This window comes from Molothrus ater, chromosome 18 (assembly GCF_012460135.2).
Source record: "Molothrus ater isolate BHLD 08-10-18 breed brown headed cowbird chromosome 18, BPBGC_Mater_1.1, whole genome shotgun sequence".
Taxonomy (NCBI): Eukaryota; Metazoa; Chordata; class Aves; order Passeriformes; family Icteridae; genus Molothrus; species Molothrus ater.
In genome coordinates this window covers 8,615,183-8,626,186 of record NC_050495.2, presented here as the reverse complement: position 1 = coordinate 8,626,186, position 11,004 = coordinate 8,615,183, and the positions used below count along the sequence as shown (strand labels likewise).

The following is an 11,004-nucleotide window of genomic DNA, read 5'->3' as shown; positions in this document are numbered from 1 at the left end:
TTGGTGCAAAGATTTCCATTGCACAAACAGCTTTTTACCATAGTGTTGTTCACCAGCTTAAACTCAGACTGATTTTATTATAATAGAGAGATTTTTTAATGCTTTTCCTTTTTAAATGACTAATCTCCCTCATGATTTACAAATGCATCTGAAGTTGGCTTTATGTAAGGTTTCACTGAAGTACTGCTGGCACTCATATCTTGAGAGAATTATTGTGGTTAGAGAAAACTTCTTCAAGTTAGGTTAGAATGTAACATTCTGTTAATAAAGTTTACAGTAGTAATATACAGTCATATTGAATAAAGCTTGTGGTTTAATGGACAATTTCTTTTACTTTTTTTACACTGCCTGTGCTTTAACTCTTTTTAGGATAACACACTATGATCTTTGTTATATAAATTTATCTAAAATTGTAAATCATATTGGCTGAGAGGATATACTGCTCCTCCAATGGTAGCAGCTGTTTGTGCAAAAAGAACCAGAGAATTTTAATAAGTGTGTTGAAAATAATGCTCTTTTACTTGCTTGTTTAGATAGTAAATTCTTCAGAACTGATGTCATTCTGTGCGTGGGTGCAAACAATGAAAGATCCCCAATTGGTGCCTCAATGTATTTCCACAAAGCTGATAAACAATAGCAACCAGAAGTGGTTTTGACTGATATTTATTTGGTTTGGAGTTCCTTTACACTGAAGCAAAGCTGTGTGCCATTGTCCTCGGGACAGTTTAAAGGACCATGTGGTCTCTTCCTCCCTGCAGTGGATAGTATACTAGTATTATGTATTCTCCTCAGAGGTTACTGTATCAGCATGGTGTTATTCCTGTGTAAAACAAAGGAAATTCTTACTTCAGGCATCTCAAAGTTAGCCTTTCAGCTCTCCAAAAGGAACTTAATTTCTATAATATAACAATAGCAATATAATGCTAGTTTTCATAGGTGACAAAGAATATTACCTTTGTAAATCATAGTAAAGAAGGTACATGAGTTGATTTCTTAGTGTGGAGTTAATTTATTCTAACTCCCACCATTTTCTGATGTTAATTTTTATCTCTTTGGTAGCTCACTAGACGCTTGCCACCCATCAAGGAGGCCAAGCCCAGGCTGCAGAAGCTGTTCCGTGATTTCTGGTTGTATTCGGTGCTGATGGGATTTGCTGTGGAAGGATCAGGTACTCTGCATTGCTGCTCACATTTCAACTTTTGATGAAACTAAGTACAACTCTGTGCAAACCATTCCCAGTAGCTGGACGAAAAATTACAGGCATATAGAGACTTCAAAGGAAACAACTTACATGACAGTTCTCTGGTGGGATTTCTTTAAATCTCTGCAGGTGTTTTTTTTTGTCAGATTCAGCACAATACAACTTGTACTTAGTTTTATTCCTAATAGCCTTAGTTCTGAGTTTTGATAGCCAGATTCCTGAAATGGAAGATAAGACACATGGGGTACAATGTTAATTAAGTAGAAACTTCACCTAAGTACACTTACTAAGTTTGGAACATGGATCATGTGCATTGAGTGTCTGTGCTTAAGAGCATGAAAAATCTGCCCTAGAAGTAGTGCAAAGCTTGATAAAGGTAACTTTGTGAAACTTGATTTTTTTTTTAATGCCTCATTCCACCTTTCTACTTCTGTTCCAGGTCTTTGGCCAGAAGAGTGGTATGAAGGTGTGTGTGAAATTGCCACCAAGTCTCCATTACTCACCTTTCCCAGCAAAGAGCCACTCCGATCTGTTCTGCAGTACAATTCTGCCATGAAGAATGACACCGTGACTTCTGTAGGAATTCATTTCTTCTATTACCTCCTTCCATTATGTCTGCCAGTGTTAAATGACATGGTACCTGTGATATATTGAAATAGCACACCCCTTCAACCTGCCTCCTATTAGTGAAAAGCAGCTGTGTTATGCTATTCTTCTGACATCAGGGTGCATAAGTGACTTGGGGTCAGTTTTATGGAGTATTAATACAAGTGTTTAGAGGGGTAGCCACACCACCTTGATTAGGTGTAGAAACCAAGTTTTTGTGGAGATGGAACCTCTTAGTGCTTTTTCATCCATTTTGTACCTGACAAAACTTGCATTGATTAAAAAAAGAAAATCAACAAAGTTTGAAAGGAAAAAACACATTCAGGCTTTCAAAGAAATGTTGAGATTGCTCTGGCTTGATAGTGGTATTCTTCTCTCTCCCTAGAATTTGTAGGATAGATTTTACAGGACAGATTTTGCCCAAGGGCTCTTTTTGGCTTATAAAATCCCTTTGGCTCCCAAATAATACAGAAATCTGCATTGTGCCTGGATACATAGTTCTGTGACACCAAAGACTGGCACAAGTCCATGAAGTTTCAGGAGCTGGACAGTGCTGATGTTGGTCAAACTTGCATGCATTTAGTGTAGGAATTGTATTTCTTCATTGGAATAACTGCATGGGAAGTACCAATTTTTTCTGCCAGAAGCTTGACTCCAGATTGAATTCTGTTCTGTATTTGGAGCATTGTGACTTGCTGAGTCAGGGGAGGTTGGTCTGAGTCTGTAGGCAGAAGCATCCTGACATATTGTTTGTGAAGGTTGAAATGTTAACAAATAGGTGAATGAATGTTTGAGGACACAAACTCTAATAGAAGACTCCCACTTCACATAAGTTCATGTATTCATCTCTAGGCTGAATTGAATGAATTACGGAGCACCATCATCAATCTCTTGGATCCTCCTCCAGAGGTGTCAGCGTTGATCAATAAATTGGATTTTGCCATGTCCACCTATCTCCTTTCTGTTTACCGCCTGGAGTATATGAGGTTTGTGTCTATCTATATTTCATTTTTTCACTTATGAAACAGCAAAAAAACCCTAAAAAAACCCCAATCATTAAGTTCCTGAAACAAACAAAATCTGAAATAAACAAAACCTGAAACAAATAAACAAAACCCCAAACATGCCAACTTACAAAACTCTCCTTCCCTAGGGTGCTGCGTTCAACTGACCAAGATCGCTTCCAAGTCATGTTTTGCTATTTTGAAGATAAAGCAATTCAGAAAGACAAATCTGGTAAGATTTACCTGTCTAGGTTTCCTCTCAACTTGAGGTATGAGGCAATTATCTCCAGGCCTGCAAAGCTGAAACAAATCAAGCAGCTATATAACAAAATGAATCATGTTCACCAGATTGCTGCTGCTTTATTCTTGCCAAGAACACTGGTTTTGTTTTGAAACAAGTTCAATATTGGCTGAGTAAACATAAACACTTTTTAACTGTTAAGCCTGGTTTATAAAACAAATGTAATTTTGACCATGAAACCTGTCACTTCTCTCCATTCCTCAGGCATGATGCAGTGTGTGATAGCTGTTGCTGATAAGGTCTTTGAAGCTTTCCTGACAATGATGGCTGATAAAGTAGGTTATCTGGCAGCTAAAATTTTGAATTTGTATAAATGTTCTCATTTCAGTTTATGAAAGTGAGTTTGTCTGTTCCTTTAGGAGCTTCATACTTCTCTTTGGCATGTTTTTTAGCCTAAAACTAAGGAGAATGAGGAAGAGCTGGAGAGACATGCTCAGTTCTTGCTGGTGAATTTCAACCACATTCACAAGAGGATCAGGAGAGTAGCAGACAAATACTTATCTGGGCTGGTAGACAAGTGAGTATAGATTTCATGTTTCTCTTTTCACAATGACTGTTTAGTGGTTGCTTAGGCACTTGGTGACACTGGTCAAGTGGATTTCTTGGCTGCTTCTTCTGCTGAAACATCTCCTTGAAAAATTACATCCAGTGGTGTTTTTAGCCTGAGCTCAGAAACCCCTGGTTAAAATGTGTGTCTGCTTAGTATTGCCATGGGTGGAGCAAAGCAAAGTGCCCATGATAGAAATGCAGTCTCAGCTCCTGTGCAATGGCTCTCCTCAGCTTTTGGCTCTGGATAAAGCCAGGCTCTTGTGAGGCTCTGTGGCTTCTGTTGAGTATGAGCTTACCTAGGGATGTATAACCTGGCTCTTTGAGCAGCTCCCTTGATGGAATAATGGCCTTCTTCAGCTCTCCATGGTTATTGTGTTTCTGAATTCTGTCTTGCTCTAGATTTCCTCACTTGCTGTGGAGTGGAACTGTGCTGAAGACTATGCTAGATATTCTGCAGACATTGTCTCTGTCTCTTAGTGCAGTAAGTGCTTTTCTTTCCTAGAACTTTTCTTTTTTACTTTGTTCTGCATTTATTTGATACTTAATTGAGTTTGTAATTTGGTTTTCCTTTTACTAAGATTGATAAAATCTTCATTTTAAATTCTGTGAAGCAAGAATTATCTTTGCAACCCTATTTCATAAGTAGTAAAACCAGTGCTAAAAAGTTGTTGTCAGATGTGGTTTACAATTGTTGAAATGTCTCATTTGAAATAAAATTTTGGTGGTGTTTTTCTGGTTTGTGGTTTGTTTGGTCTTCTGTGAATTATGGTTTTCAGATTGTATTCTCTCCAGTCTGTGTATGTGTATCCATATTTCCTGAATCTGTTATATACTAGAATTTTTGAAGATGGAAATGCTTTATCGAATTTTATTTTAATACTAAATGTTAAGGAAAGTGCTTTGGATTTTTGAAATTATATATTCTAAAAATCAAGTGGAATGCAAACAGTTTCTTTTAGAGATGTTCGAATTGAGAGCAAATGTCAGCAAAAAAGGTTTGGTAATCAGGTCTCTTGTTTGCTAAATGTGGTGTTAATGTCAGGTGGTGATGAATTTTCTCTTGCTGAGAGTTGATAATTGTTTCTTTTTAGGACATTCACAAGGACCAACCATACTATGACATTCCTGATGCTCCCTACAGAATAACAGTCCCTGACACGCATGAAGCCAGAGAGGTGGGTGGCTCTCCCTGATTTATCAAAGAATGAAATAATCCCTCATTTCATAGCTTGGAGATAAATTAGTGAGCTACCCTGAATGGTCATTTTTTAAAAGTACTTCCCTAGGTAAGATTTTTCTAATAGGGTATGACACAGTATTTATGTTTTTCTAAATTAAAATTATTTTACTTGACTTAAAGTATGACAGTTCTTTTTTAATCAAGGGCACATTCAATTGTTACAGAAAATTCTAACTATGTCATGTTGCTACAACTGTCTTGCTCCCTATGTTACTTATTACACCCTTAAGAACAGTTCCTCTTGTTAAGTGTCCTGTATTTTACTGATTGTGTTGATGCTTTTTATTCTAGAGTATAGTGAAGGACTTTGCTGCACGCTGTGGGATGATTCTGCAAGAGGCAATGAAATGGGCTCCCTCTGTTACAAAATCTCATCTACAGGTAATGGGCCTGCTTCTGTGAAAATTTGATTTTTGCACATCTTGGACACTGCAAATCTACCTGAGGTTTATATTTCCTTTCCTAAAAAAGGAGCCTCAAGGGATTCTATCCTTGTATGAAAGGACAACTAATTACTTTCCCTTCTTCCATGTAGTCCAAAACACTTTATCTCATAAGGGGTTTTTTTTGTCAGAAGTGATTCTTTTAAGAGAAGATCACAACCTTCAAGCATTTATCTTGATAACTTTATTCATTTTGAATATAGAAGGAGTCTTACTCTGTATAATTAGGAGGACATTCAGAAAATCTTACTGCCAGGGGAAGAATGCCTGGAAGGGATGAGTAGAGACAGTCTTTTGTCACAGTTGTGTGTAATTAAGTTTCCCATGGTTTGCAGTGATGCAGCACTTGCTTATGAGCTGCCTTGTTTTGAAGATAATGAAGTATTCTGGAGTTTGGTTTGTTTTTTTTTTCAGGAGTACCTAAACAAACACCAGAACTGGGTATCAGGGTTGTCGCAGCACACTGGGCTGGCCATGGCTACAGAAAGTGTTTTGCACTTTGCAGGCTACAACAGGCAGAACACCACGCTGGGCGTGAGTATTGTTTGTTCCTTTGTGCAGAGAGACCTTGACAAATTAGAGGGCTGAGGAGAAACCTCATTGCTGCCTACAACTTCCTCCCAAGGGGCAGCAGAGGGGCAGGCACTGATCTCCTCTCTGGGGACCAGTGACACGGGGCAATGTCATGAAGCTATGGCAGGGGAGGGGTTTAAGGCTGGGTATTAGGAAAAGGTTCTTTCATTCAGGGGATGGCTGGGCACAGGCACAGGCCTCCCAGGGGAGTGGTCACAGCACCAAGCCTGATAGAGTTCAAGAGGTGCTTGGACAATGCTCCCAGTGGGGTTTGGTTGTCCTGTGCAGGGCCCGCAGTTGGGCTCAATGATCCTTATTGGTCCCTTCCAACTCAGGATATTCTGTGAACCTGTATCTGTGGAAGAAATACACATAGGCCTTACTTGATTTTGATCTGTCCTGGTGCTGTTGTATGTAACAGTCCTGATACTACTATGATTATAAGCATAAGAAATTTAAAACGAATGTGAAGAAATAAAAAGATGAAGAGACAAATGGTTTGATATGAGCAGTATAAACACCTTGTTATGGTCTGGCCATAGGCAACCCAGCTAACTGAAAGACCAACTTGTGTGAAGAAAGACTACTCCAACTTCATGGCTTCTCTTAACTTGCGCAACCGTTACGCAGGAGAAGTAAGTACAGAGTTTCTTATGAATGTGGGGTGTCCAGAAGCTCTGGCATCACTTCTCAGGGGATGGTGTCCTTCCAACCCATACTGGAGTATGGGTCTATGTTACATGAAACATAGTCTATAAATCCTTTCAGGATAAAGAGCATAGTTTTCCTAGCTTATTAAACAGATCATTTTAGTGTTAGTCTTGCAGATAAAGCTAAAGATTAGATAAAGCTAAAGATTAGATTGCAGTTAAAGCTAAAGATTTGGTAAAGTAGTAATAAAAGATGCCTCTGTTTGTGGAGTTCCCTAAACAGCATGTGACCAATACTTAACTGGATGCCTAAAAATACTGTTCTTTGTTGAAAACCCCCCTCAATTTTACAGGTTTCTGGAATGATTCAGTTCTCAAATGCCACAGGACGAACATCTGACCTGAATAAACTTATGGTCAAAGACCTGAATGCTGCTCTTGAATCAAGCAATACTGAATCCTACACCCAGGCCATGTTTAAGTTGACTGCACTGCTAATAAGCAGCAAAGGTAATGAAAACCAAATGGAGTTCTGCTTTCTGATGGTGAATGCCAAGAATAATAAACTACAAAAACTATCCATATACCAACCCAGTATGTATCAACTTGCAGCAAAACTGTGTTTTGAATTTTTTCAATTAAGCTTATATTGGGGAAAAGCCTCCTTAAACCAAAAGCTATTTATTATTAGGAACTGATTATTACCTATGGTGCACACTAATTTCATGCTGATGTGGAAAGCAGTTGTTCTGTTGGAGAAATCTGAGTGAATGCTTGTTTTCAGACTGTGATCCCCAGCTCCTTCATCATCTGTGTTGGGGACCCCTGCGAATGTTCAATGAGCATGGCATGGAAACAGCAATTGCTTGCTGGGAGTGGCTGCTGGCTGCCAAGAATGGAATAGAAGTGCCGGTAGGAAGTGATTTAATTACTCATTCTCTGCCCCTGTGAGAGGGAAGAGAGAAGATTTTGGGAGATTCACAGATACTGTGTATCTGTGTCCAGGATGTTTAAATGCACTGTTAATCACTGTAGCCTGCCAGGAAGTTTCTGTTCCTGTATTGTTGGAAGTCTGAGCACCCCCACGAGGTGGACTGTGGGAAGCAGACCTTTCTCAACAACATAAATGTTACAGCAAAAGAAACCTGTTAGAATCCCAGAATCCCAGCTGTAGAATTTACTTTGCTGATGAGATGCCTGAACTGTTCATGAATTGACTCTATACTATCACAAACTATAGAATTGGTGTTTTGAAACAAAGAGAAATCAGTGTCCCTGCTCATTAATCACCCTCTGGTATCTGGTATTGCACCATTACATGAAAACATAGGCTTGCAAATGTCCTAATCCTGTAACAGGCTAAGCTGGCTGTATTTTGTGAGATGGGATCAATGTAATGGTAATAAAGCAACTCAGCATGGTGCTGTGAGAAAGCTGCCTCTGGTAATTGCTTTGCTTAGGGAGCACCAAGTGTTTCACTTGCTGGCGATAATCATCCATCTGAATTTACTTAGTTGTGTTTACTTGCAGGTTTCAGTGGTTGACTTCTTAAGCATCAGTTTCATTTTTTTTTTGTATCTGGTTGAGGAGAAGAGAGAAGCACCCCTGGTTTGTCAGCCCCCTTACTACAAAGGATGCTGCTCCTGAGAGCAGGATCAGCAAAACTGAATTAGGTGCCATCCTTGTGTTGTGCTTGATCAGCCAGAGTGTGTTCACAGGGGCCAAACCATGTCCTGCAGGTCACGGGAACCTGGTGTGTGCTTGTCCCTGCTGGGCTCGTGTGGGAGGCAGCAACCTTTAGTGGAGCAGGAGGATGGATGGCTTGGGCTGATCTAACAGTTCAGTGTCCTCAACAAAATGCAGTGCCTGGCTGCTGCTGCCTTTAGTCTCAGCTACTAGCTGAGATTCTGGGAGTGTCTCTCTTCCTTTTGTAATGTAGTATATGAAAGAAACATTTTCTTTCAGATGGGATGTATAGACTTGTCTCTGTCTCTCTGTTAGCATTGCAGTCTGCAGTGAATTTTAATTGATGTAGTAGGTTCTTGTGTGTGCTGTGGGGAAAGTTTGTGCTTTTCATGTAAGAAGATGCTCTTGAAACAAGAAGCTCTGTCACCTTCCTTTTTGCAGTTCATGCGGGAAATGGCAGGAGCCTGGCAAATGACAGTGGAGCAGAAAGTTGGGCTGTTCTCTGCAGAGCAGAAAGAAGCAGATCCATTAGCAGCCTCAGAGGAGAGCCAGCCAAGGCCCTGTCCACCAGAGGTGACTCCACATTACATCTGGATAGAGGTGTGTATTTTTTCTGAATGTCCCACTGGTGGCAGTCTGTATTTCCTGTTGCTGTGATTTGGGGAAGGACTGGAGTCATGTGCTCACAGCCAGGAGAGCCACTCTGTTTAGATGAGCATAAACATTGAGGGGGAGAAAGGCGTTTGAAACAGAGAAGTCTAGGGGTGGGCTTTGAAATTCAGAAAGGTCAAAGGAGGCATGGTATGTCTGTCTCTTTTTCTCAGTTTTTGGTGCAGAGGTTTGAAATAGCCAAATACTGCAGTTCTGACCAGATCGAGATCTTCTCCAGCCTCCTCCAGCGCTCCCTGTCCCTGAACATCGGGGGGGCCAAAGGCAGCTTGAACCGGCACGTGGCAGCCATTGGGCCCCGATTCAAGTGAGTGCTCCTGGGTTTTCCTTCTGCAATCACAGAAATGAGAAATAAGGTTATAGGGAGATGGAAGAAAACAGCTAAACACTGCATGTTTAACTTGGCTTCAGGTGCTGAGAATTGCTTTAAAAGCCTGCAGTGATGCAGTCTAAGCTCTGTTTTCAAAGCAGAAGTTGATCACTTCAGCTTGAAAGTACTTTTTTTGGTGTTTCAGGAAATTTCATGAGATGATTTCATATAATGAATAGCCCACATCATGGATCTAGTAATGAATCTAGTCTTTGCTTCATCAGTTATTTTCAGCTTTTGTGACTTGAAGGCTTTCACTTTCTGTGGTTCAGCAGTCAGAGCTTTAAAGCAGACTGGTGATAATGTGAACAGGTTGCTAAGAGCTCTGAAACAGACACTTCTAAGGCTGCACTTACAGCTGTAGTTGTGGTTTGCATGGTGGGGTATTGGTCACCATTTTAGGAGAGCCAACATTTCCATTCTCTATTTTGCTTATTAGGTTGCTGACCCTGGGTTTGTCTTTGCTGCATGCTGATGTGGTTCCAAATGCAACTATCCGAAATGTTTTGAGAGAAAAAATTTATTCAACTGCCTTTGATTATTTCAGGTACTCTTTATTTTGAAACAACTCACTGAAAATGTGTTTGTGTTTTTCCTTGACTTTCAGTGATACTTCAAAGCAGCAGCTGGTTTTATCTTCTAGTGATTTTTCTTCCTTTCCTTTTTTATCCACTTTAACAGAAACTTGTCTTGTGCTTAAGTATGGTTCATTAATTATCTCAGAGAGGCTTAGATATTAGTTTCAGATTTTATGTGTGATTTAAAAAGCAGCAATGTTTCTGTTCTTTTCCCCTTTTTTCTTATTTAAGTTTATTCGATGCTCAGAATCGTATCTAGAGTTATATGGTTTAAAGAATTGCTGCTATAGTATGTGTGGCTGAAATACAGTTTCATTGTTTTCAAAGTACAGACACACTGAATCTGATTACTTCAACATTTGACACAGGCACAAAAGAAAATTTAATTGATAGGAATGTCTGAATGTGCAGAGGTCACTCAATCCTAATAATAACTTTCAAATGAATCTAGGATGCTGACAGACTGCTGCCCTAATTTTCAGTAACAATTGGAAGTTTGTGCTCTTCAGTCAGACATAATAAAGCCATGAGGATAAAATGTCGTGAAGGTCTCATCCTTGTAGATTTCAGTCAGAATAAAAAGTACAACTTGATTAGGCTGGTGAGGGGTTTTGACTGCTGGGAGTTTTTTTCTCACAATGCATTCAATATTACATTATTTGTGTGATTTCTTCAAGCTGTCCTTCAAAGTTCCCTACACAAGGAGAAAAGAGGCTCCGTGAGGATATCAGCATATTGATCAAGTTTTGGACAGCAATGTTCTCAGACAAGAAGTATCTGACTGCCAGCCAACTTGTGCCACCTGGTGAGTTCCTTTAAGTGCTGTTTTAAAAGTGTCTGGTTTCTTTGGATTCTACATCAGATCTGTGCTCTGTTCTTAGATAATCAAGACACCAGGAGCAACCTGGATATCAATGTTGGATCTCGGCAACAGGCTACACAAGGATGGATAAATACTTATCCTTTGTCCAGTGGCATGTCAACCATATCTAAAAAATCAGGTATTTTTTTGATTGTAACCAGCTCATTACAGCCAATTTTACAGCATAGTTTATGTTCAGATATTTAAAGTCAATATTTATTTTAAACATCAGGCTCATATTCTGGCAGGCTATTTAACTACCAGTGCCAGAC

General features: G+C 39.6%; 1 protein-coding gene across 2 annotated transcripts in view; it reads left to right on the top strand.

The window, feature by feature from the left end:
• The window catches only part of PI4KA (phosphatidylinositol 4-kinase alpha), a 54,446-nt gene that overhangs the window by 30,821 nt on the left and 12,621 nt on the right, over positions 1-11,004 (top strand). For both annotated transcript variants that reach the window (XM_036392944.2, XM_036392945.2), the window contains exons 20-37: positions 1,060-1,168; positions 1,641-1,777; positions 2,660-2,793; positions 2,961-3,043; positions 3,317-3,387; positions 3,505-3,629; positions 4,061-4,142; positions 4,753-4,836; positions 5,193-5,282; positions 5,759-5,878; positions 6,460-6,552; positions 6,921-7,077; positions 7,352-7,479; positions 8,695-8,853; positions 9,078-9,229; positions 9,732-9,839; positions 10,548-10,675; positions 10,752-10,871. In XM_036392944.2, coding sequence (XP_036248837.1) covers positions 1,060-1,168; positions 1,641-1,777; positions 2,660-2,793; positions 2,961-3,043; positions 3,317-3,387; positions 3,505-3,629; positions 4,061-4,142; positions 4,753-4,836; positions 5,193-5,282; positions 5,759-5,878; positions 6,460-6,552; positions 6,921-7,077; positions 7,352-7,479; positions 8,695-8,853; positions 9,078-9,229; positions 9,732-9,839; positions 10,548-10,675; positions 10,752-10,871 — 2,080 coding nt within the window. The remainder of the gene's footprint in view (positions 1-1,059; positions 1,169-1,640; positions 1,778-2,659; positions 2,794-2,960; positions 3,044-3,316; positions 3,388-3,504; positions 3,630-4,060; positions 4,143-4,752; positions 4,837-5,192; positions 5,283-5,758; positions 5,879-6,459; positions 6,553-6,920; positions 7,078-7,351; positions 7,480-8,694; positions 8,854-9,077; positions 9,230-9,731; positions 9,840-10,547; positions 10,676-10,751; positions 10,872-11,004) is intronic.